At 52.6% G+C, this 24589-nt stretch overlaps 10 protein-coding genes and 3 non-coding genes across 13 annotated transcripts; 9 read left to right on the forward strand and 4 right to left on the reverse strand.

The window, feature by feature from the left end:
- Positions 1-217: 217 nt before the first annotated feature.
- Positions 218-1606, forward strand: QC762_700220 (uncharacterized protein; the record flags this gene model as incomplete). Its single annotated transcript, XM_062892883.1, has 2 exons — positions 218-944; positions 1002-1606. The coding sequence occupies exons 1-2, from the start codon at positions 764-766 to the stop codon at positions 1604-1606; spliced, it is 786 nt and encodes a 261-aa protein (XP_062740038.1). The 5' UTR covers positions 218-763.
- A 659-nt stretch (positions 1607-2265) lies between these two features.
- On the reverse strand, positions 2266-2652 carry QC762_700210 (uncharacterized protein; the record flags this gene model as incomplete). The annotated part of the gene is made up of 1 exon (XM_062892882.1): positions 2266-2652. One exon carries the CDS (start codon positions 2650-2652, stop codon positions 2266-2268), a length of 387 nt encoding a protein of 128 aa, XP_062740039.1.
- Positions 2653-3009: 357 nt separating this feature from the next.
- Positions 3010-3309, forward strand: QC762_0116550 (uncharacterized protein; the record flags this gene model as incomplete). The annotated part of the gene is made up of 2 exons (XM_062884364.1): positions 3010-3206; positions 3285-3309. 2 exons carry the CDS (start codon positions 3010-3012, stop codon positions 3307-3309), a joined length of 222 nt encoding a protein of 73 aa, XP_062740040.1.
- A 276-nt stretch (positions 3310-3585) lies between these two features.
- QC762_0116560 (uncharacterized protein) lies at positions 3586-4395 on the forward strand (the record flags this gene model as incomplete). Its single annotated transcript, XM_062884365.1, has 1 exon — positions 3586-4395. One exon carries the CDS (start codon positions 3586-3588, stop codon positions 4393-4395), a length of 810 nt encoding a protein of 269 aa, XP_062740041.1.
- A 287-nt stretch (positions 4396-4682) lies between these two features.
- Positions 4683-4754, forward strand: QC762_0116570. The gene has a single exon. It is a non-coding gene; the product is annotated as a tRNA-Thr (tRNA).
- Positions 4755-4790: 36 nt separating this feature from the next.
- QC762_0116580 lies at positions 4791-4862 on the forward strand. The gene has a single exon. It is a non-coding gene; the product is annotated as a tRNA-Thr (tRNA).
- A 6121-nt stretch (positions 4863-10983) lies between these two features.
- QC762_0116590 lies at positions 10984-11072 on the forward strand. The gene has a single exon. It is a non-coding gene; the product is annotated as a tRNA-Phe (tRNA).
- A 328-nt stretch (positions 11073-11400) lies between these two features.
- On the reverse strand, positions 11401-13536 carry DIT2_2 (cytochrome P450-dit2; the record flags this gene model as incomplete). The annotated part of the gene is made up of 1 exon (XM_062892881.1): positions 11401-13536. One exon carries the CDS (start codon positions 13534-13536, stop codon positions 11401-11403), a length of 2136 nt encoding a protein of 711 aa, XP_062740042.1.
- A 704-nt stretch (positions 13537-14240) lies between these two features.
- On the reverse strand, positions 14241-16568 carry DIT2_1 (cytochrome P450-dit2; the record flags this gene model as incomplete). Its single annotated transcript, XM_062892880.1, has 5 exons — positions 14241-14828; positions 14917-15411; positions 15464-15835; positions 15912-16153; positions 16223-16568. 5 exons carry the CDS (start codon positions 16566-16568, stop codon positions 14754-14756), a joined length of 1530 nt encoding a protein of 509 aa, XP_062740043.1. The 3' UTR covers positions 14241-14753.
- A 386-nt stretch (positions 16569-16954) lies between these two features.
- On the reverse strand, positions 16955-18171 carry QC762_0116620 (uncharacterized protein; the record flags this gene model as incomplete). Its single annotated transcript, XM_062884366.1, has 2 exons — positions 17265-18171; positions 16955-17117 (listed from the first exon to the last, which is right to left on the reverse strand). Exons 1-2 carry the CDS (start codon positions 17306-17308, stop codon positions 16955-16957), a joined length of 207 nt encoding a protein of 68 aa, XP_062740044.1. The 5' UTR covers positions 17309-18171.
- Positions 17071-19506, forward strand: DTR1 (Dityrosine transporter 1). The gene is made up of 6 exons (XM_062884367.1): positions 17071-17798; positions 17860-18054; positions 18112-18244; positions 18296-18862; positions 18924-19148; positions 19213-19506. Exons 1-6 carry the CDS (start codon positions 17778-17780, stop codon positions 19305-19307), a joined length of 1236 nt encoding a protein of 411 aa, XP_062740045.1. The 5' UTR covers positions 17071-17777; the 3' UTR covers positions 19308-19506.
- A 626-nt stretch (positions 19507-20132) lies between these two features.
- Positions 20133-21975, forward strand: QC762_700160 (uncharacterized protein). The gene is made up of 2 exons (XM_062892879.1): positions 20133-21370; positions 21433-21975. Exons 1-2 carry the CDS (start codon positions 20968-20970, stop codon positions 21768-21770), a joined length of 741 nt encoding a protein of 246 aa, XP_062740046.1. The 5' UTR covers positions 20133-20967; the 3' UTR covers positions 21771-21975.
- A 202-nt stretch (positions 21976-22177) lies between these two features.
- QC762_700150 (uncharacterized protein) lies at positions 22178-24535 on the forward strand. The gene is made up of 3 exons (XM_062892878.1): positions 22178-23404; positions 23464-23766; positions 23829-24535. The coding sequence occupies exons 1-3, from the start codon at positions 22532-22534 to the stop codon at positions 23970-23972; spliced, it is 1320 nt and encodes a 439-aa protein (XP_062740047.1). The 5' UTR covers positions 22178-22531; the 3' UTR covers positions 23973-24535.
- The last annotated feature ends 54 nt before the right edge of the window (positions 24536-24589 follow it).

Below are 24589 nucleotides of genomic sequence, written 5' to 3' on the forward strand. Positions count from 1 at the left end.
AGTTGACGGCCATACCGAGTAATTATATCAGACGAAGAACAGCTCAGTCAGCAAGACACAGGGCTCGCGGCTGGCATTCCATCAATGTCTCGATTGATCGGTCTGCCCGAGAACCTTGCGGGCTTGCAATGGCCACGGACTCGAACCCACTCGGGCGGTTCGGCGGGATCTGACCTGTCCCGTGAAACAGTGCCGTGTTGTTTGCTTCTGTGGCCTGCCGCCCTTCGTCTTGCTGCTCCAGGTGAAAAAAGCGATTATCCGTAATTCGGCGGTGACGTGTTGATCCAACCCCCCCTGAGCCCTTACTCACTGGCATGGTATTTTCATGCCATCTTATCGTCCCGGACTCGCAACATCTTGCATTCTGCCAACGCACCTTTCTTCTATCTGGGCTTCACCGCAGATTGCCACACCTGTCCAGATCTCCACCATCAGGAAGGGGGCTTGGCACATGCTGCCCAAATATAGACTCACTTCGACCAGTAGGCAACGGGCCAGGGGTGAGTATCGCCGGGACAGATAACTCATGTCATGATTACGTTGGAGGGCCGGTTGCGATCTGCCAGCTGGACCAGCACACTGGTATAAGAAGGCCCTGCTCGGCCTCTACGAGCTGTCGTTTCTGGCCACCACTTCATCAAAGTTCTACAACACTGTCTGGCGTCACCGTCAAGCACATCTGAGTTCCAGGGTTACCTCGTCTCACTTCATCACAGGCATTCACACCCAAGTACATACCTACCGCACCCTCGAATTAGTTACCATGACGTCCCCCCAGGATCCACACACCAAGCTCTACTCGCACATCAACGGTCAGACCTCAGATCTTCTCGACCGTTACGCCGTCTCGGAGCTTTGCAAAGGCTGGCCGGTTTATCGTGACGCCTCAGAATGGCAAAACTACCGCGATCTCTTCACAGCGGAGGGCGCCTATGTCTGGACCAGTATGCCTTTTTCCTTCCTCCCACTGTGTCCCCTGTGTACTGACAGCAATGACATAGCTTGGTCTGGCCCACGCACGGTAGATGAGTTCATCTCCATCTCCAAAGCCGGCAAGGAGAAGGACGTCTTTATCATGCATCGCGAGTGTGGTACCCTCGTTGAGCTTGGCAAAGACAAGACTCGGGCAATAGGCAAGATGAAGGCCACCATCACTCACCGCTTCAAGTTTTCCCCTCAACACAGCAACGGAACTCACGCTGCTTCCAACGGCTCCAACGGTACTACCGGCACTCATCCGCATGACGCTGCAAAAGCCGAGGGCGAGTACGAGTTTGACGTTGACTGCGACTGCCGCTTCATTTTTTTCGTCGAGAAGAACGCGTCGACCAACAACGAGTGGAAGACGCGGTATGTGAAGCTCTTTTATGAGAAGGACAAGGTTGTAACGGTAGACGGGTTCACGGCGCCGAGGTTCAGCAAGGCAGAGCTTGAGAGGATACCAAAGGGGTATAAATACTTGGGAGCTGCGCAGGCGAGGCTGGGATACGAAATCGACTTGGACTTGCCCACTGCGTCAGGGGAACTTTGGGACCGCATGTATGGCGAGATGGAGAAGTGGCTGGAGGGGGGAAAGGTCGACTTGTTTTGGGAAGGGAAACAATAAGCAATGATTGGAAAGGGTCGCTTGGAGGATATTGGCTGGTGATACGCATTATACCCGTTTGGATCGGGGGATGTCTTTCCATTCCTGTTCTTGTTCATGGCGCATCTTTTTGGTCAGATCTGGCTCAGCATTAGGTAGTTGACGCCAATGGTAGGTGACAAGATGTGCAGTAATAGACTTTCTCATGGCCGCATAGTAGCTGGCGAACCTCTGTTGACCCCTGAACCAAGCCGTTACACAATCGAGGGCGCACACGACATGGATGACAAGTGACGGCTGCCACCTACCCGGAGGCAACACGGTTCCTGGCAGCAAAGTGCTGTCAATGAAGGCGGGTGCAAACAGGCTCACGACCCGTCCAAATGGCGCCATGTTATGATTCCAGCTCTTGGTGACACAGACAGAGCGGCTTCCCTCTCCGTGACATGGCCTGCCTACTCAGGAGAGCTGGCCGATTTCGGAGTTTTGGCAGGTCGTTGAAGGCCAGCAAGGGAGCACACCGCCGCTGCCTGCCGGAGCGTGCATGCGGATCTACCGGTGTTTCGGAGGGCAAAGACAGCATCGAGGTCATGTGAGACTTGTTCTGGGACGTTGTAGGTATTTGTGTGTGTCGACTACTACAGGGGGAATCTCTACAGTCCACCACCATCTCCAGGCCATTACTCGGCAGCGGCGGCGGCGGCAGCCTTCTCCTTGGCGAGCTTCCCCATCTTCTCAACAGCCAGATTCAAGCTCGGCAGGTTGGCGCCCTGGATCATTGCTTGGCCGTTGACGGCAACCTGGTTGCCCTCCTTGAAGAAGAGGAAGGTGGGCATGGCGGCGACGCTGTATTTCTGGGCGACGGACTGTACGTGATCGACGTTGACCTTGGCAAAGGCAAGAAAGCCGGGGATCGAGAAGGTAGAAGCCATCTTGGAAAAGTGGGGATTGATGAGCTTGCACGGGCCGCACCAGTCGGCGTGGAAGTCGGCGATGACATACTTGTTCGACGCGAGGAGGTTGTCGAACTCTTGGTGCGAGCTAATGTGCTTGACTTGATCGGCCATTTCGAAATTGGTAATGGTCTTTGGGAGAGAGTCGTGTACGAATGGAAAAGCGACGGAAGGGAGGAGATTGGATCAACGGTTTTGGATGCGCGCGCACTCGAAGTTTTGATGGAGGAGATTCGCAATCGCGGGGGATAAAGAGCACAGCCCAGAGAGCTCCATCTGGAGCTTCAGAAGCGGTGGGGCCATACTGGATGTCAACTTTGTGCTAACTAATCACTCATAACCCTAACCCCTAGGGAAAGCGATGATGTCATCCGCTCTGATTCTTGTGTTCTTGTCTCCATCCTTTTATGGGCGTGCCTGGCCACTCTGAAGAAGCAACTATTCTTCACCCTTACGAAGGTACTCAGCGATATGTTGCAAGATAAAGGAAGCCGTTCTCTGCCAGACATGGAGGAGCACAGTCAGTCCAAACAACTTGTCCAGCACCCAGCACCACAACAAGAGGAAGAAGTCGATAGGCAGCCGCCAAACTCGAGAGGTGCTCCGGCAGTCAGACTTGAGATGGACCTTGATTTGGATATTGCGCTCAAGGAAAGATCAAGGGGGATGTGACGGTGACTATCTTGTAGGTTCGACATGTGATACCGTTTATTGATCTCGAACAAATGATTGACGCGATAGCGCAGAGAAGATGAGAAGAGACAGGACTAGCAAGGATCAGTTGGCATCTTAGAGGTGCGGTTGCCTGATGACTCTGTTGAAGGTTGGCTCGGTCACGAGGTCACGCGAGGTGGTTGACTGACAGCGCCAAAATCACACGCAACCCACATCACACGCCATGACCCCAAAGCTACGAACAGCTGCGAGAGTCAAGTGAACCATGCGCGAAAACGGGTTTCCTCGTCACTCGAGATTTCTTGAATACAAAGCCAGTGACTTGAGCAACGTCAATCATGGCCCGAATCCCGCCCCAACCATTCCAGCACAATGTCATCACAACGCAGTAGACGTGTGCCGAAAGCAACACCTAAACGTACAAATGACGGCCTCAAGCCAGGGGAAATACTTTCTCAAGTCGGCCGGGTCGCCCTCCCGTTCATTCTCACCAAGCTTGCGCAACAACAAGAAGAGAAACAACGCCAACAAGAGAGGGAAAGCAACAAAGCCCCAACCTCCTCAAGATCCCGTACTGCAAGCCGCGATGGCAGCACAACATCCACGGGTGAACAGTCCAGATCATCCCACAACCGAGACAGAGACAAACACCGAGACAACAACGGCTCTGCCGACGCATCCTTCCGCAATGACAGCGATTTCCACGGCGTCATCAGCCAAGTCGCCATCGGTTTAGTTGCCTTTGGAGCCAAAAAGCTTATACAGAGAAGAAAGGAGGCCAAGCAGGCTGCTGCTTCCGCCGCACAAACTGCTCAAGCGAATGGACGCAATGCCCGAGGCAACAAGAGCCCAGCCGAGGCGGATGTTGAACTTTCAAGGGCATTGGAGACTACAGCGATTGAGCTGCAGGGGGCTAGCGAGTCACTACGCAGGCTGGCAAACTCGGGTCCAAAAAGCCACCACAGGAAATGCGCGGTGAGAGACGAGCTGGTACGAGATGCTCAGAGGCTGGAAGGTTCACTTGCCAGCATACAAACGGGCATTCACAATATGCGCAACCTGCACCCAAGGTTGCGCAGACCAGATGAGGGTAAGAAAGAGCCTCTCCAAAAGGGGACGAGAGGCTTGGGACCCATACGAGATGGGAAGGTTGGACATCGGGAACGGCTGAAGGAGAGGTAACTGAGGCTCGTTGGGAACGAGTCTTTCCGAAGGGAAGAGAAGACTGTTCTTTCGGTAGAAATCGACGCTAGCCATGAGCGTATCGGATAGAGCTCTGGTGCTTTACTAGCCCAGGCATTCCGGCGTTCCCGACCAAACCCACATGCCGATACAGGCAGATAATCACAATCCGGAGCCCCCGAACCCACTCCAGGCTACAACCCTGACCACTGTCACTCCACTGCAACCCACAGCCATCTACATGATAGCTAAATCCTCACCTCGAACTTCAACAATTTAAGAGGAGAGCCCGCATGGCTCAGTGGTAGAGCGTGTCACTAGTAATGACAAGGTCGTCAGTTCAATTCTGGCTGTGGGCATCCTGTTCTCACTCCTCTCCTCTCTTCACCTCTCTCGCCCGCATGGCTCAGTGGTAGAGCGTGTCACTAGTAATGACAAGGCCGTCAGTTCAATTCTGGCTGTGGGCAGGCATGCACCTGGGGTCAGGAGACAGATGGGACAGTTCCTTTGCTCTTTTTGTACTCTTTGCAGATATCATGTTCAGGACACATCGATAGACAAAGAGCGTTTCTTTTTTTACTGAGATACCCCAATACCCATTACACCCTGATTATACAAATATTGCTTTCCATTACGGTCTCCCCCTACATGTTGTTATGCAGGCGGTGGCGGCGGCGGCGGAGGAGTTTCCCTTGACGACGCCGAAAACGACATGTGGCTCCCTTTGCTTCCGTAGCGGCTTCCTCTCCTTCGACTCCGGCTCCTCCTCCTTACCCGTATCGATCTGCCGTACCGATGGCAAAAGTAAAAGCAGCCCACCAAGAAAGCTGTTACGAGAACACCCACGACAACACCGATGGTGATGTTCTGTTCTTGCATCGAGTATCGTTTTGTTAACTGGCTCGTCCATAGTGAGGACGATATCGGTTTATCGGCCCGCAGAACCGAGGCTTTTAATGAGAGGTGCAACCATGAGGGGAATAACGCTGGTGCGGGGGAGGATGGTTGTGAGGGAAGCGGCACAAGCGTGCGAGCAGAGGCGAGAGGGGGTATAAACATGACGAGTTTTGCTCAGACTGGATAGGTCACGAGGGTGGTAGACCTTGATTTTTTGCTAGCCCTGACTGGTTTTCAAATAAAATGCTCTGAAAATCCGGGCATGTGATTGTTGTATAGGTACAGAGGTCGAATCGCTTTCGAGATTCAGATTCAATGGGAAGTTGCTCAGACTGGATACAGAAAACAGAGGTTCCAAATGGGACTTTTTTGGAGACTGGCGCTAGGAAGAAAAACGGCTGTTGAGAGAAAGAAAGGTGCAAGCCGTATGCAGGACGAGAAGAGAAACCTTTATATCCCTCTCCTGTCGCTAGTGTAAAAGGTACGGGTGAGATAACAGCCATCGCGGGTGCTGATGTAAAATGTCGACTGACCAATATTGCTCATTTTCTTGGTAGCACGGAGGCATGGGGGCAGCAGAAGCAGGGCTGCAGATGGGTGCCAGTGGTGTTGCCTGCGTGGTGGGATTGGGGGCTTGAGGGTTGATGCTGGAGGAGCAAAGTTGGAGACGAAGCGACCCAGTTCACAGATGGACATCTGCAGCTAGTTTAGCCAGTACCGGTACAACCTATCAGGCATCAGCTGGGACGACTGACTGCATGATTGTGCATATCACAACCCAATGATATCAGGACGGGTTCAACTTGCGGGGCTGACACGGCCTATTACCGACCACATTGCAGAATATGTATGCCCGGTCTGACGAATGGCCCACCAGTCAGACAAGCAAGAAGTTACGGAAGTGCGGTACAGAGCGATCACCAAGGTAGAAGACCAGGTAAGGCAGGGGGTAGTAGAGGCACAGGAATCGGCATCATCTTCGTCTACTTGCCAGTTCAATGGCTTTAGATACCGTTCAACAATCCAAAATTCAACTGCTATCTCTCGAACCGAGACGCTTTTGCAAGAGCAAGCCTTCCATACCACTTTCCCATTTCGATCCCACCCATCACCCCGCTCTGGAGTGTGAGCCTTCCGTGGCTACCAGTTCAATGGTTATGGATCGTGTTCAACAACCCACAATTCAACTGCCATCTCTCAGATCTAACCTCGCTTGCAACTATCTGACTGTACAGGTGGCCTTTCCTCTTGCTCTTTTGGCGATGCCGGTTCTTGTGAAATGAAGCTTTTGATGGCGAGTGCCAGACTTCCACATGACTTTCGAGTTTCAATCCCGCCCATCAGCCCGCCATGCCTGCCAATTCAATGACTTTGAATCCCGTTCAGACCCACACTCCAGCTGCTTTCTTTCAGATCCAGCCGCTTTGCAAGTCATGTTGAGACCGAGTGGTTTTAGCAATGTAAGCAAGTAGCTGGGTGGGCAACAGCGCTGCCCCCCATGGGGTTATATGCTCGAGTTCAGTCTCTTTCTTCCGTTTCCAGTAGGGGACACCACTCATGACCAACTATCGTTTTGAGACCCCCCCCATAATCTTAACATGGACGGCGACTTGGTGAAGTTTGGCGCCGCTGCTTCTATGCAGCCAAAGATCCGGGCTGGAAATCCGGCATGTATGGCTGGCCAGTCCGGATGGTGCTAGGGCAATGATTTAGGTCTTCACCGGCACCATGAATAACTGCACCATCCTGGCGCAGGGTGATATCAAGGGCGGCAGTACTACCAGACATGTTCACCAGCAGCACCATATAAACATGAGTCAACACAGATCCAGATCCCCTCCAGCTTAGAAAGCTGGACGACGTAAAAATAAATGTGGGAAGTTAATAAATAGGTAACGTGCGTGATAAGCGAGTGACACAGACAAGCGAGCGACACACTTTCCACCACCCCACCATAACTGTCCTCAATTATACAACCACAACACTAGGAAACTACAATAACTGAATTAGAAATAGATGAATCAGATGATCCTGCAGCCTCCTTGCAGGTGCGTACATTATGGCCTGGCTTACCGCACACGCCACAGCACTGAATCTTCGGACGAGACCCCTTGCACCACCACCACTTTGTCGATCTTCCTGGATTACCTGCTCACCTACAGCCTTCTGATCCAGTAGATCCTGTGCCTCTTGTACAGTAAGTGACCCTCCAAGCCTCACGCGTGTTTTTTTTGGCTCTCCGTCTCTTACTAAGCTCCTCATTGGCCTTGCGTAGCGAAGAGACCTCTGCACGGAGAAGAGCCACCTGGTGCATCATAGCCGTTGTACCCTTAGCAAGCTGGTCTACCGCAACCAGCATTGAAGTCGGGGAGCTATTTGATGGTTGGTAATGCGAGTCTTAATGAGCGTTGACTGTGAGTTGGCTTCTCGAGGGTTGTGTGGTGTCTGGGAGACCCAAGGTTGTGCAGTGCCGGGCCGTGAGTTTGGAGGTGTTGGCGTACGAAGCTTTACATCTAGCTTGGAAAGCACCCTCTCTGGATCGTACGGTATAAGGCCAGCACCTGCAAAGCCACCCTGTATATTCTTCTCTGTTATAGAGGCGAAGAAGGCTTCGCGAAGGCACAGAGGAACTCGAGCTTGCTTATATGGTTGATATGTATGCGCATTAAGGCCTCGATCTGGCGACCGTACGCCTGTTTTAGCGGCCCAAAGCAGCCAACATCGAGTGGCTGAAGGAGGTGGGAGGAGTGTGGAGGCATGCAGGGCGTGATAATGTTATTCTGCTGGCAGTGGCTCGTCGGCGCGCAAGGGTTTTGAAAGCAACATTATAGACGTTAGCTGCAGCTCGTAAACTCAGATCTTTATCTTTTTCGAGATCTTGAAGGGCCATAATAAGCCTGCCTTCTTTTGATGGTGAGGTCATATTGTGTTGTGGAAGAAAGTGATGTTGAAGGTGGAGGTGTTGTGTTGTGGGGGGAAGTGTGTCACTCGCTTATCTGTGTCACTCGCTTATCACGCACGTTATTGGAAGATACTTAATAGGTGTTGAAAGATATCTTGGTCGAAAGTTAAAAGGTCATCTATAGGTGTTAAATGATGGTTGATAACTGTGAAAAAAATAGTCTAACGTACATTATAAGCGAGTCGCGCATATAAGCGAGTCGCGCACTCTCTGTTACCCTACCACAACTATCCTCAATTACACAACCACAACACTAGGAAACTACAATAACTGAATCAGAAACAGATGAATCAGATGATTCTGCAGCCTCCTGGCATGTACGTGCATTATGGCCAGGCTTGCCGCACACACCACAGCACCGAACCTTCGTACGAGCTCCCCTGCATTACCGCCATCCTGCTGCGTTTCTTGCGCTGCCTCCCCACCCACGGCCTTCTGGTCAAGTATATCCTTTGCATCTTGCACAGTAAGTGATCCTCCGAGCCGCACACGTGTTTTTGGCTCTCCGGCGCTTACTTAGTGCCTCGTTGGCCTTGCGCGGGTGAAGTGTTCTCTGCACGAAGGAGAGCCACCTGGTGCATCACAGCCATTGTACTCTTAGCAAGCTGGTCCACAGCAGCCAACATTGAAGTCGGGGAGCTATTTTGATGGTTGGCAATGCGAGTCTTGATAAGCGTTGACTGCGAGTCAGCTTCTCGGGGGTTGTGTGGTGTCTGGAAGACCCAAGGTTGTGCAGTGCCGGGCCGTGAGTTTGGAGGTGTTGGCGTACGAAGCTTTACATCTAGCTTGGAAAGCACCCTCTCTGGATCGTACGGCGCAAGGCCAGCACCTGCAAAGCCACCCTGTATATTCTTCTCTGTTATAGAGGCAAAAAAGGCCTCGCGGAAGGCACAGAGGAACTCGAGCTTGCTTACGTGGTTGATATGCATGCGCATCAAGTCCTCGATCTGGCGGCCGTACGCCTGCTTCAATGGCCCCAAGCAGCCGACATCGAGTGGCTGGAGGTAGTGTGAAGAATGCGGAGGCATGCAGAGCGTGATGATGTTGTTCTGCTGGCAGTAGCGCTCAAATTCAGTCGAGTGGTGGCTTTCGTGGCCGTCGAGGATCAACAACCGGTATTTGCCCTTTGTGCGGGACGCTGTGTGATAGTCGAAGTGCTTGATCCAATCTAGGCCTACCGGATTGGTAGTCCAGCCATTATCGGTGGTTGCGATGCGCCAGGTAGACGGTAGGTTGCACTCGGTGTACCAGTTAGCAAGGTGGTACTGTGCGGCCAAGATGATGAAGGGAGGGATAGCCCAGCCGAGGGCATTGACTCCCCTGGATCACCGTTGCCCATTCGCGGTTGCCAGGCTGGGCCAGTTTCGCCTTGCTAAGGCCGTCTGAGGTCGTAACTACCATGCCCGCGAAGATAATACCCATCATAAACCCAGTCTCGTCGAAGTTGTAGACATCGTCATCCACAATACCGTACTTGGCCTTGGTGTTCCGCACAAGCGTGAACCACTCGCTGATGACCTTTGGATCCTCGCACTTGGCCCTCTGGTAGTCGTATCTACGTGTAAAACGCGTACGGAGCTGTGGCTGGCGTTTGACGAAGTTGTGTGCCCAGAGCTTGCCAACAGGGGCGCGTCGCGTACGCGTAGCAGTTGGTTGGCCATATCTTCCACACCACGCAATCTTGGTGGAAAAGCTCGCGCACATAGCTCAATAACGTATTGAATAATAGCATCCTCTTCTGATTGAGTGAGCTTCTTCGAATTGGGCGTGGTGTCGCGTCGTGCAGGCCGGCCAGCGCGTCGGTCACGGAGGGTTGATGGTGGTACATTATAGAGCTTAGCTGCGGCTCTGAGGCGTAATTTTTCGTCCTTTTGAGAGCTTCAAGGGCTAAGATTACCCTCGCTTCCTTTAAAGTAGGTGGCATGTTGGGTTGTAGAGAAAAATGATGTTAAGTGTAGAGAGAAAGCGTCGCAATGGCCAGTGCGCGACTCGCTTATATGCGCGACTCGCTTATAATGTACGTTATAGGTATTTAAAATTTGCTAATATGTATTAAAAGATAGTCTATAGGTGCTAAAAATAATCTGTAGGTATTAATAAATAGTCTGTAAGTATTGAAAGATAGCCTATAGGTGTTAATAGATAGTCTATATCCACTTAAAAACTGCTAAAATGCGTTAACGTTAAAGTCTCCTTATTAGGTTCTTTAGTATAGTGAAGAGGTGTTAAAATAGTCGTCAACTGGTGTTCCAAGGTGTTCTAAGGTGGTGGGTAGGTAAGTATTAAAGTAGAGTCTTGGGGACTGCTACACTAAACCAGCCATGTATTTTATGCAAGAAACCGCAGAAAGCTGCAGTTAAAAACTGTCCCGGTCAACCGATTCAAAGAACGTTTATCACCTACCTGCAAGCGTTGGACGTCCTTGTTGTGATGAGCAGCTACATCCACTTCAATCAGGCGGGATGCGAGCATGGAAAGAGGGACCAGGACAGGAAGACAAGATCTCCCAACTCTCTGAGAAGTTTTCCAGGTAGGCCGTTGTTCTGAGTGATGTTGGATATGAACTCGGCTGCTCGTGAGGCTACCCACGCGGGTGTCAGTGCCGCCGCCGCTCGCCTGTTCGCAGCATTTTAAAACCATTGTTGGATAAACCCTATTAAGAGAGCACCTAGCAACTGAAAATCAGCATCTTATGAATCAAAACCTTTCTTTACTTAATGTATAAAATCGCGGGTTTAGCTCAGTTGGGAGAGCGTCAGACTGAAGTCCACTTCAATCCTTAATCTGAAGGTCATGTGTTCGATCCACATAAACCGCATCTGCTTTTGTTTTTGTGACCTCCTCTTTTTGTCACCAGGGAACTGAGTTGTCAGCAGATGTTTTGGCAGAGGTCATGCCTTGTCGACCTATGATTCACACTTTGTGTAAGCAAAAGATCGCTATGATATTTAAGATATTCTTTCTGTAATGCATTATCTCTCTATATGTGCTACCCTGTCGTTTATAACATTAACTAGTATCTAAAACCCGGTCTTGTTTTCAAGAACATGTGCCCAAACGCCGCCCCAAATTGTCAGACGATAACCGCTGATCTTGTGTTGGGCTCGTGGGCATCTATGACTTCCCAAGCCCGGTCCTAACATGCTTTACAGGACAGGTGCAGGCGATTTTACAACCGGCAAAATAGTCACAACTGCCACGTCGTTGCTCTTTTCCGCAGCGGATGACAACCCAAAGAAGGTATATCTCTTCTTGGTTCCAGCGGACTGTGGGGTTACAGCTGGATTTGGTGGAATGGTCTGCTGATTGGAAGCCGCCACGGTTTTTTCTGAAAAGGTAAACATTCTCTTTCCCACCCTCGGAGCCGCTGTCATTGGCCCCTGCGGACCTCGAGCTTTTGGCACACTCGGAGACGAACTCTTCATGGCCTCTGACATGGAAAGCGTGGCTCGCCTGAACAACTGCGGCGAGGAACGGATGGGTGTCGAGACCCTGTTGAAGAGGGGCCCAATCTTCTCCGACATGGTGACCACAATCGGCCTCTTTGGCGGCTTGGTGAGCTCGAAGTATGCTCGGCCAGAGTCAGTTTTGGTGAGAGAGCCAGTGAAGGAGCCCTTGCTCAGGGCGGCGCGGGCGATTTTGGCCTTGGTCATCAGCATCATTTCACTCCCTTGGAGCGCCACCACGCAGTTGTGCCAGGGGGTGGGCACATGGAGCAGGTCGATCGAAGTCATGAGTTCGCCGTCGGCCGAAAGGGAGGTGACGGCCCGTACCTTGGCGGGGTCCACAAGCTGAATGCCAAACTTGGGACCGGCATTGTTGTGTGCGTGAATGGATAGCCGGATGTAGTTGGGAAACAGTATCTCGACGAGGTTGGAGTAGGCGTGGTTGCGTACAATCATCTCGAAGGCCACCTTGGCTGACAGCTTCTTTTGCTTGGACCGTGACATCCTTTGGGTCAGCGGGTGGTTTTCCAGATCCTCGAGCACGAACTTGGAAAAGCCGCGGTACAGACGGGTGATTGTGGCATCCTTGGAATCAATCTTTGCCCGAATAGCCTCTTTACGAGGCCCGGACCCCGCAACAAGCATCCGCCTACAGAGCTCGGCTTCCTCAGTAATCTTGGTGTCTAGGTAGTGTTCAATCGGGGGAAGGCTGAGCCGGGATGCTAGAGTGGAAAGGTCATCGTTCCGGGACGCCAGTCGGAAGAGATCAACGAGAGACTTGAAGCCTATACGATCAGGATCCCCGAAATGAGAGCCAACCTCCCGGTTCATATCTTTGAGCAAGGCGGTATACCTGTCCACCTCGCCGTCATCGACACCAATGCAGTCGCTAAAGACGTGTCCGTCACTGATAACCCAGAGTTTGGCGCCAGGCATGTAAATCTTTTCGATTTCGGTGACAAAACCGTGCAGCCTCTCCAAGGCAAGCTCTTCGCCACGATCTGGATCTGGGCCAGTAACCTTGTCGGGATTGGATGACTTGCATGGAAATGCAGGAAGACACATCTCGAGTTTGGCCTTGCGTGATGTAAAGTGGCGCACCCGTTGTGTAAAGTACTTGCGGCCTGAGACCTTCCATTGGTCACCCTTGCTACCGTCGTACCTGAGGTAACTGTCGAAGAGGTCAACTATCTGCTCGGTTACAGCTTCGATATCGGCATCCTCTCCTGCTGCTGAGACTGGCAGGGTATGGGTCGTGAGGTCGGCCTGGGTGAGGAGGAGGTCGACGAAGAATTTCTCAAACGCGTCCCCGTCCACAATACGTCCATGGTTTCCAATCATGATGGCGGTGGTGTAGCCCTGACCATCGGGGGACGATGATTGGTATATTTTGGCATCGGGCTTGCTGTGGCTTGACCGGATTGTTGACCAATTGTCCTGAACCCATTGCTTTTGAGAGCCGGTGCAGTGAACAAGGTTCCCCTCGGAGTCCCGGAGGTAGGAACCTTGATAGCGAAAATAGATGGACTGGCCTTCGTTGCCAAACTCCACGACCATTGCCATGTTGACGTTTGGTGCCTTTTGTGCAGGGACAGGGGAACTGGGAGGGTTAAGAGAGTTGAGACGGTTCCGCAATGACTCCTCGGCTTGGTGGAAGATGTGGTAGCAAGAGATGTGGACAAGGACAATGTGACACACGGCGAGGATGCAGAAGCTAAGCAACTGAAAAACACTTGGTAGGCAAGAGGTGTCTTGGGCGCAAAGTGCAGATGTCGTGTAGTAGGTGAAGACTGGGGGGGTGATGAGCAAACACGCCCTCACCAAGTAGGAGATCATGGCATCCTTTGTATATCACGTTCCTCTCCCAGAACCACGTGTATCAACAGCCTCCTGCTGTCCTGCCCTTCCGGGTATTGGCGGCCGCAAGTTGCAGCAAGGCTAGATAGGTAGGCCACGGTTCTGGAGGCCCTGCAGCGTTGTTGTCGTTTTTCTGCTTGTCCCGGTACCCGGGTCAAGGCAAGTGTTTTGTTGGGTCCGAGAGTTGCCGCTGCAGGGCTGAGAGATGTTACTGCCACAGTCCCAAAAAAGACTGGATTGTGATGTTGATTCGGCGGCAGAGCAGGCGAGTGGTTGGCAGAAGCTGTCGATGCTGTGTCGATGCTGTGTTGTGTTGCTGCAGGCATCACGCAGATCTGTCCGTGGCTTGTCGTTGACGTGACAGGACCGGGCCGGGGGGCATGGCCGGGCAGGCTGGAGCGGGGTACCGGTAGTCCGCCAACTGAATCCATTCACATGCGCACCATCTATTTGTTTGATGACTGAACCAGGCTGAAGTGGGCTTTTTTTGAGTTGGTTGGTAACCGCCTCGCACCACAATCGAGCACGAGATAGGCGCTCTTGGTGCTTCGAGTCATTGCCTGGGGCTGGAGCCATCATACTGTGTGGATGCAGATAGGCGCAAGCATACTCGTACAAATGTCAAAAGGGGGGCTTGGGCGGCCTGCCTCGGTCACGGTGCGACCGCCGCGTACTGCGAAGACGGCCGAATCACGAATGCAGATATGGATAGCAGACGTCGTGTTTCCTGTGGGTGATCAGGAAGGCCGAGCTTGGCTCGTCTGCATATCTCCAGTCGTCCTGAGTAACTGTTCGGTACCCGTGGCACCACGCGCATGGCCCGTGGCCGGCTCTCTCCGTCATCCACCAACGATAATCCAATCGACTTTTGTCGGTACTCAGATCCCTCTGACAGATTCCATGGATGACTTAAACTTGGAAGCAGCATGCGCATTCGGCCGCCATGCCGGTCCACGACATGATACCCACGCCAAGACGTGTCTGCATGATAGGCAGGTACCTATTGTGAAGATATCACCACATTCGGCGCACTGGGAAAACACGATAATCAACACACGGCAGCATGAGTCCAGAGTATTGTTTGGTACGGCACAATCATCAATGTGAGACAATTTACATGCACGTTCTTATAAACGCCTACCCAATCTACGTTATGCCCGCTTCCGCTCTCCAGGGACCAACGATCCATTCAACTTTCAGCCCTTCTTCTCGGACCCCAACTCCCTGCTATCAAAGACCAGCCTTAGAGCCCTGGGGTACAATGGCCCGGCCTGGATAGAAAGATAAACACGGCCTGCAGTTAGTGCATGATTCCTGTAACTGGTAGGTAACCTTTGGAGGCGAGAAGACGGGACCTACTGGTGTCTTTCTGTCAATCCACTCCGGATCCAGCATCCACATGAACGCCCCCAGTAGCTTGCACAGTGTGACCCTCATCTGCAACAGAGCAAACTTCTCCCCGAGACAGGCTCTGCGGCCCCCATGGAAAGAAATAAACTCTGCTTTAGATTTGCGTAACCGGAGCTTCTTCTGGATGGATGTTACATCACCGCCCCAACGAGAAGGATCAAACTGGTCTGCTGTTGGTCCCCAAGCTTCCGGGTCCCGGTTTGTCGAGTAGCAGTTGTATCCGACGTATGTGCCGCTGGGGATTACAATGGAAGCGTGGCCAAGGAGCGTGTCCTGGGAGGTGCGCCGATTGATGAGCTGGCAGATGGGAGGAAAGAGACGCAGACTCTCGAGAATAACAGCAGTCAGGAGCGGGAGGTTGGTCAGCATTTCAATGTTTTGAGCTAGCGCGGGGATTGAAAGTCCTGTAGACACGAGTTCTTCATAAAGTCTGGCTTGAGTTTCCTAAAGAGCTCGTCAGCTTTGGTTTACATTCGGACCAACACAGTGCACCTACAGGATGCTTGGCCAGCAAGTAAAGAGTGGATATCAGGCACAGTTGGGGATTTTCCTGACCAGCTACAAAGAGAACTGTCAAGTTGTCATGCATCTGTTTTTCATCCCACTGACCGGACTGGTGAGCATCTAGCAGCCGGCGGCCCAATCCATCTTTGGGCCAGGGCGCTGACGATTTTGCGGAGGAGGGATCGTGGCTTTCGATCAAAGCATCCCTGAGGGCGCCTCGAAACTTGTCCACAGTTTTCCTGGCATGTAACCGACTTGGAAATGGAAACTGGTCCAAAATGGGAAAGTTCATAAAGATAGGCTTGAAAATCTCACGCTTGACTGCCGATTGCAGAATGTTGATGGGTGCGTTGTCCGAGAGAGCCTAGTAGCACCGAATGTTAATCTCACGTGTGGTCTTTTTTCCAGCGTTTTGTGAAAGGACGTAAGAATGTACTTGCATCAAAGTTGGTCTGCAAAATGACCTCAGAGCAGTTGGCCAAGGAATACCGCTGAAGCAACCCCTGAACAGCAACGCCACGGCCTCTTCCACCGCGCGACTGGGCATCTTTCACGAGCATGCACAGTTTGTCGGCATTCAAGGCGATCTTGTCCACCTCGAAATTGTTTCGTTGCAGCCCTGGCCGGATGACAGACTGGTATTTCTTCCAGACTTGACCATGGCTAGAGATGATGTTGTCGCCTAAGGTGGTACCCTGTGTCAGCTATTTTGCCCGTGTTCATTGAAGAGAAGCAAACAATAATTAGGTACCAAGAAACTGTGCCAAAACACTATGAGGGATCTTTTTTTGATTTCCGCTCTTTTCGTACAGGGCTTCGTCCTTGAAGATCTCGGCGATGTAAGAGGGCTTGTGCACCAAAATATTCCATTGAGCCGCAAAGAAGAACTTGACAGCGCCGTGAGTGCGAAGTGGCTTGTCGATATATTGACGAAAAATGTCGGACTGGTCGACATCCTTGAAAAAGGGAATGAGGGCTACCCAAAAGGGGATGGTAGGGATGTTTTCGGGGTATCTTGGTGGTAGCAAGAAGACATAGTAGACTAGGAAAATAGCGATGGCTGCAAGAAGCAGTAGCTCTGCAATGAATCCCAACATTGTTGTGGTCTGCTATGCGATCTAGAAGATGAGACTCACGGCTGCTTGCAGTTCAACCTTTCGGGATATAACGCATAACCTAGATGATCGCCGCGCTCAAAATAGCAGGTACGCGATGAATATTCATATATGGGCACTGTATTGGTCGCAGATAGGTCGCACTTCGCTGCTGCGCACGTGTGACCCAATGCAATGGGAGAGAGGTGCAGCGGCAGGGGGGCTAGGTTAGCGCTAACACGCAGCGAGGCTGGAGGGATGGAATGGGGGTGAGGCCTGTATTACTCGGGACCCCAGCTGCACCTCAGCATGATATGAAGCCGTATGTTTTTGAAGAGGTCGAGATGGATTGCTGCTGTGTCCCGTAGGCTGCGGCAGGTGCTGCGCCCTCACACACCCCGGGCTATGGAGGTGCTGGAGTATGAGGTCGGAGGCCCGGGCGGCCGGCCGGCTGTCCGCTGTGAGTAGGTTGTTGTCTTTAGGTAGCGCTTTTCTCGGTGTGACCAGCCCGGAACTCCTTGAACTGAACCCAGCTTAACCCTCTCCCTTTTTCTGTTTTTTATAAAATAAAAAAAGTAGAAGAAAACAGAATACCTGTTCTATTCCATTTTGCTTCTCAGTTCACAATACCTGTTCATCCCCTATTGACCCTGTCAATTTGCTGTGGCATGCCTGCAGAATGGTAAGGTTTGAGCTCACCGTCCAGATAGGACGCTCTCGACAATCTTCTCCGCACAGAGCATCTTCCTCTCAGTCCAGATCAAGATCAAGATCACGCACCCGCCATAGTCGCCCCCATTCTCCTGAAGACAGAATCCCTCTAGTTGAACGTGTTCCCCCTCCTGCTCGTGATGATGACCCGGCCTCGATATCCCTGCCTCCTTCCCCGACAGACAATACTCCCGAGAAAAATCTTTACCTTTAGGTCCCCGATCCTCCCATCAACACCTTTCCACGTCCAATAATGAGTCTTTAACGAATGGCCCGCCACCAGCAGACGAGCCACCGGGCCTGAATCCGAGTCCGAAGCAGGATGGGTCTAGGTCTTACACCGATTTCTCCCCTCTCCGTCGAAAGTTCATCTTGTCTGTTATAACGATTGCTGGATTCTTCGGGCCATTGGCGGGAGGCATATATCTTCCTGCCTTGCCGGTGCTGGAAAAAGAGTTCAATGTTAGCCCAACCGCCATCAATGTGACGGTTTCAGTGTTCATGATGACTTTTGCGTTCGGTGTAAGCCTTTACCCTCCCCCATCCCATCAACAGACAACAAAGATGCTGATGTCGTCTACGGCCGCTATTCTGGTCCACTTTTGCAGATTGGAAGGGTCGCCGTCCATTGTACTTGATAAGCCTTGCCATTTACATCTTGGCGAACGTGCTTCTTGCTGTAGTACCAGCAAACTACGGAGCACTGGTGTTTTTGAGGGTCATGCAGGCGTTTGGCAGTGCTAGTGTTGTTAGCATGGGGGCAGGGACAGTTGCCGACGTGGGTAAATATATTCGCCTTTCTCGTTGCCAACTTGCTAACGTCAGTCCATCCCAGATCACGGAGCCGAAGAAGCGAGCATTCGCAATGAGCATTTTTCTCATGGGCCCTCAATGCGGTCCTGTCCTGGGTCCCGTGTTGGGTGGTGCATTGGCAGAGGGGAACTGGAGATGGATTTTCGGATTTCTTGGTGTGTTCTTCCCTGCATGTTGTGCGTCCGCCGACTAACGAGGTGCCAAAGCGATTTCTAGCGGCATACTTTGGCTTGTGATTCTCTCTTCTCTCCCTGAGACTCTTCACGCCCGCGTGGGCGGAGGCCGTATCTACACAGAACGGCCCATTTTCTTTTGGCCCCCTTCCATGTCTTCACCTCTCGCGCCGAGCTGGGAAAGGGGTCCTCCACTGCCCATCCCAACCCTCAAAGGGTACTGGAACCTGTTCATTTACCCTCCCATCGGCATCGTCAGCTTCAACACTGCTATGCTTTACTCTACCTACTTCGCCATTGCCGTACAACTTCCGACCGAGCTGAGTCAGCGATACAAATGGGGCCCATCGGGAATCGGCGCTGGCTTTCTGGCGGCAGGAATTGCTATGATTGTGGGAAGTCTGCTTGGTGGTAGAGCCTCGGACTGGAGAAGGGCGAGGGCAGCAGAGCAACTGCCAGAGGACACCAAGATTGATCCAGAGTTTAGACTTGTGGACCAGATCTGGGGCGTGTTGATTTGTGTGTTGGGGACTCTGCTATATGGATGGATGGTGGATGGTAGCAAACATCCAGCAGCAGTTTTGTTTGCCACATTTTTGAGTATGTACTCCTGTCAGATAACTTCCGCCGCAACGGGAAACTAACCAGCGGTATTTGACAGCCGGATTTGGGATGAATTGGGTCTTTGTCACCACTACAGCATTCTTGACCGAATGTGTTGCTCAACAGGCGGCAGGAGCGTTTGCGCTGGGAAACTTGCTGAGAAACCCCGGGGCTGCCATTGTGTCGGTGATAACACCAACACTGGTGGCCAAGATGGGGAGTGGATGGTGCTTTACGGGGCTGGCGGTCTTGGATCTGCTCCTGGTTGGAACTTCGGTTATTGGTACGTGCAACTTGTTGAGTAGCAGAGCTCTGGCTTGAATGGAGAACTAATATTGTTTCTGTAGTTCTCAGACTAAAATGCCCTGGCTGGCGTGCGGATAGGGTGTCCAAGATGCAGCTGGCTGGCAAGAAAGCCGGAGGTCCGGCGGCTGTTCCTTAAGAACGGTCTTTGGCAAGTGGAAAAATATCGGGGCATAAAAATATAACCCACACGCCTGTCGAAGATCTTTCACAGCCTTGCAATTATCTTTTGAAGTCTTTCGAAAAATTTAAAAGCCTAATGATTATCTTTCAGGGCTTTCTTCCCCAATCAAAGCCTCTATTTTACTGTCCCCACAGCGTGGTTTGGGCAAGCGCACCAGGCTTTGGTTGGGAGATGAAAGATGGCCGAGGAGAGCTGAATGGTCCGATGGACCGGCCATATAATCATTGCTTGGGCTGATGGGCGTTGAATAAGATTAGACAAAATAACTCCTTGCGCATTCTTCTTCATCACCAATGTGACCATCCATGGGTGGATCTTTTTCACCACCCCATCTCACTGCATGCTGGATGCTGATCGGTGACAGGCTTCCCACGAGGCTAGAGTGGGTGAGCGGCTACTCAAGGCCTGACTGTCGCATGGCCATCTGAATCCAGAGCGGCGGGATCAACGCAAACGCACATTGACGATCGTAGCACGGTAGTCGGTAGAGCGAGTGTGACAGAAGGCGGAGAAGTTGTCTCCCACGACCACGATCGATATTGCTCGATCCTCCATCCCCACAACTAAAGATATGACCACCTCAACAACGCCCCCAGCGGCATCGGCAACGGAGATGTTGCTTGCGCTCGAGTTCTGACAACTCAGCCCTGCAGCCGAAAACGAAAAAGGAGGGGGCGTGTGCAGAAGAAACATGTGACCAGGGGGGGTTATCAGATCGCTTGGTCTTTGACGGAGAATGTGGACATACCGCGGCATTTTGACCAGTTCGGCAAAGGTGTTTAGCCCGTCTGGCTCTTTTCGCTGTTCTTTAGGTAACAGAAGACGCGACATGTGTCTTTGCAAGCGATTTCGGCTTCGACGGCGGTTCAAGTCGTTGTGGGGCCATTGGTTTGTCCCAGCCAATCGTGAGCACCAACCCGATCTGATAACTTTATTTTCTCCTCCACCAAGGACACCGCGGTGGGTCCTGTTCCACTGCGCCTTGAAAAAAACGACTGAGTGGAAAAACCATCACACGACGCCAAGTGACCACCCACAATGAAACCCTCCTCCACCTGAACATTTCTCTACGGACTCGATAATCTGCAGATGTTCATTGTTGGCAACAGCGCGCATGTACCTAGCATGAGACTGGAGGGGAAACGACCCTTCGATCTCTCTCTTTTGTACCGGTAGGCTGGAGGATGGCGGTAGTCAACAACCGACACGAGGATGCAAAGCATCCACCAGCGGAACAGAGCCAAAATTGGCGCATGGCCCGTCCCTCTGCATGGTCCTCTCAACTCTCCAGGCTCATCTAGACCAGGATCATGATGGACGGGAACAGTGATGCCACACGTGGCTAGTCGATAGTCTGAATGTCGCCGTTGCGTCGCCGCCACCCCAAAGAGCCTGCAGCTGAATTTGGACCTTCTCCAGGGTAACCCGGATGGCGGGACAGTCCAGTGCCCTTCATGTTTTTGTTGGTTCGCTTCCGATCTAACGTTTGGCGTCCCTACATATAACAGTGCTCTCGTCCTGGATTCTGTCATCGGGTCTCTTGCTCGTTCCGGTTGAAGCATACCTTTTCCAAACCACCCAAGCCAGCTCCCCAAACCCCCAGCAAACCGTCAAGATGGTCCACGTCGTCCTCCCCGCCCTCATTCCCGACATCAAGCGCGTGTATGATTCCTACTTTGCCGCCTTCCACCATGACCCCATGGGCGAGATCATGCTCAACATCCTCTTCCCCGGAGGCAATGTGAACTCACCAGAGTTCCGTGAGGAACACGCCAAGGGCACCCTCGCTTGGTGGCATCAGTCTGATTCCCAATACACCTACAAGTGCGTCGACACCGACAATGGCGACATTGTCGGCATGGGTCTCATCGATGTGATTCTGCGCCGCCGCTCCGTGGAGGAGCGCGCCTTCCAAGGTGTTCCATGGCTCCAAGGCGAGGCCAAGGAGCGCGCTGAGAAGGTTCTCAAGCCCCTTCACGACATGCGTGAGCAGCTTTTTGGCGACCAGCAATACATCTGTACGTCTTCCCACGGACCCATTTACGGGATAGAATTGCTAACACGAGATGCTCTTGTCCAGATGCCCACGTCATCGGTGTCCTCCCCGAACACCAGGGCAAGCAGGCCGGTGCCGCCCTTGCTGGCTGGGGTCTCAGCTTCGTCGACTATACCAACCTGCCCATGTACTTTGAGGCCTCGCCCTCCTCGGTCGGCCTCTACGAGAAGCTGGGCTACGAACGTCTCAAGGAGACCATCGTTCATAAGGCCGAGACGCTCGGCACTGCCACTGATATCTCGGTGCCTCTCATGGTCAAGATGCCCAAGTCTGCCGGTGGCATGAGCTTTTATGAGTGGAAGGAGAAGGGCTACCCCAAGTTCAACGCTGCCACTCCGGTCTCCAAGAAACAGAAGCTCTAAAGGACAGGGCCAGTTGGCTTTGTAATGAGTGGAGACGTAACAAATTGCTTCCTTTTGGGTTTCTGGGCGCGGGCTGGCATGGATTTATCAGGGCGTTTTGTTTTGGGTTGGGAAAACTGTGTACATAAACAGGTGTTTTGGTCCATGATGTTTGGGGGCGGGAAAATGACAGCTCATTGTATCCGTACCTGACTCTGTTGCCAAATTGATGTGTCGCCCTGGATTGCAGCCGACACGAGCATGTCCCGATACCGGCTGGCCGTCGGTGTGCGGATGGCAGGGACGACAGGGACGGCATCCCACGATCAAAACTTTTCTCCTCGGTTGCGGGCGGGTGGGCTGTGGGACCCCTGTCAAGTGCCAAGTCGAATTATCAATCGGACCATGGAGATAATCTTGAGAGCCACCTCTGGCCCCCCACACCATCCCAGCCGGGATACGGAGAACAGCTCTCTGCAATGCAGCCATGGCACCATGCTGGAGAAAAAAGTGCGCAAAAAAGTGCGCTTTTCCACTCCCCTCGCCAGGGGTGTTTATCCAACACTGGTCGGCGGTTGTCTCCTGTTCCGTACCAGATTGCCGTGCTGTCTCCAGTTGTTTCCGACCCTTGCGGCCCATTTTGAGCATGGTGTATCTGGAGGGGTTGCTTTTGTGTGTTTTCGACGGGACGGCAGTGAGCATATAGAATGACGTTCTCGGCACCACAGGGTCGCCAACATCCTGCTGGTGAGTGACAGTGCCCAACCCAGACAGTTCCCGCCATGGCCGAAAAACCACCACAGAGGATGACGCTGTTCCAGCGGCTGCGAAAGGCCATCCTGTTCCTCAGGCTGGTGGGTTATGGTCTTCGCACATACTACAACTTCTTTTCCCGCAGTCTGTCGGCCAAGATTGCGAACCGGCTCGCAAAGTCGGACGCGTCCATCGGTCCAGACGACGTCAAAAACATTGTCATCGTTGGAGCTGCCTTCTCGGGCCTCTACGCTGCGCGCCTCCTGGCCGGCGCCGTGCCCCGAGATGGCCGCTACCGCATTGTCGTGATCGAGCCGAACAGCCACTTCAACTTCACCTGGGTCTTCCCTCGCTTTTGCGTTGTCGAAGGCCATGAGCACAAAGCCTTTATTCCCTACAGCCCCGACTTTTTTGACATGGGGCCCAAGGGGCTGGTGCAATGGGTACGTGACCGTGTGACCAGTCTCACAAGGGAGAACGTGCTCCTGCGGAGTGGCGAGGTAATCCCGTACGAGTATCTTATCATAGCCACCGGATCCAACGTCGCCGATGGTCTTCCGTCCCGCGCCGGCGTGGAGGACAAGGAGGAGGCGATTGAGCTGCTGAAAGCAATGCAGGAGCGCGTCAAGAATGCCAGCCACATTGTCGTTGCCGGAGGTGGCGCTGCGGGCGTCGAAACGGCCACGGATGCAAAGGACCGATATCCGGGCAAGTCTGTCACCATTGTGCACTCTCGGCAGGCCTTGATGCACCGTTTCGGCAACGGACTGCAACAGGGTACCTCGGAAGCCATGGAAAGACTGGGCGTCAACGTCATCCTCGGCGAGAAGGTGCTTCCAGAGTCTGTAGACGGAAAGTTCATCACACTGAGCTCGGGACGAAAGATTGAGTGTGACTGCTTCGTAGGTTTATTGTTGATACCACAAATCGAGATTCGATGCTGACAAGACACTGCTGATAGATCAACTGCACCGGGCAAAAGCCCGCCTCCGGTATCGTCGCGAGCCTCGCGCCAAACACAATCGCCCCGTCTGGTCACATTCGGGTCAAGCCCAACCTTCAAATCGATGACGATTCCCTTCCGAATGTATATGTCTGCGGTGACGTCGCCCAGGCCGAGGTGCGGAATCCCAACTCACGAGTGGCGGCGCGCCAGGCCGAGATCTGCGCCGACAACGTGGTGCGGGCCGTTAAGGGCAAGAAGCCCAAATACGTCTTTACCGAGGGGTTTGGCGATGGCGTGATCAAGTTGACTTTGGGTTTGGTATGTCGAAGCCTCCAAGTGGCCGCAAAGTAAGAATCACTGGCTAACGCTGGGCAAAACAGGACCGGTCCATCACGCAGTATTTCGATGGCAAATCGGAGCTTCTGTTCCCTGCCGAAGAACCCGATCTTGACCTCATGTGCAAGGGAACGTGGGCTGCCATGGGAGCAAGGCCTTTTGAGGATACTGGCGTGTACTCTGAGTGAAGGCGATAGTCAAGGACATCAGGTTGCGGGATGTGTTGCTCCACTGAGCATGGCGGAAAGTCGCAAGCCCGTGTGGTGATGATGGGCAATGTCCTGGCTTTGTGCTTCCGCAGCGAGCCAACTTCCGCAGCAAGCCAACAGTTCATCGATTGGCACGTCCAATGACAGGAGTCTTGGGCCAAGATGAACACCAGGACAAGCCGCAAAGCAAGCCAGTAAACCAGGTCGCGTTCAGAGCCGGTGTCAGATACATCGGTGCTGCTACGCTGACGCGAGATGGGAAGAATTACGCGATGTTGTCGAGCAGGGCATCGCTCTGGGCGCGGCGAGCTTGCATTTCGAAAGGCTGGCAGCTTTTTGCAGGCAGATAGATGAGTGGTCGAGTGTCCAAACATTAGCAAGGAGATGACACAAACGTTTGGCTCGAAGCCTGCGGTGCCTGGGAGTGAAGCATCATATCAAGTACCACTGGTGGCGTTGGGAACGATCAGCCACGCTATCAGGCACTGCGACAGTAACGATAAGTAAATAGTGATTCAGTAAATCGAGTTGACAGAGGCATTCAATGCTGATCATATGTACAAGTGCAAATTGAAGAATGCTCAGGTCCAGGTGGT

Source organism: Podospora pseudocomata, chromosome 7 (genome assembly GCF_035222375.1).
Source record: "Podospora pseudocomata strain CBS 415.72m chromosome 7, whole genome shotgun sequence".
Lineage (NCBI taxonomy): Eukaryota > Fungi > Ascomycota > Sordariomycetes > Sordariales > Podosporaceae > Podospora > Podospora pseudocomata.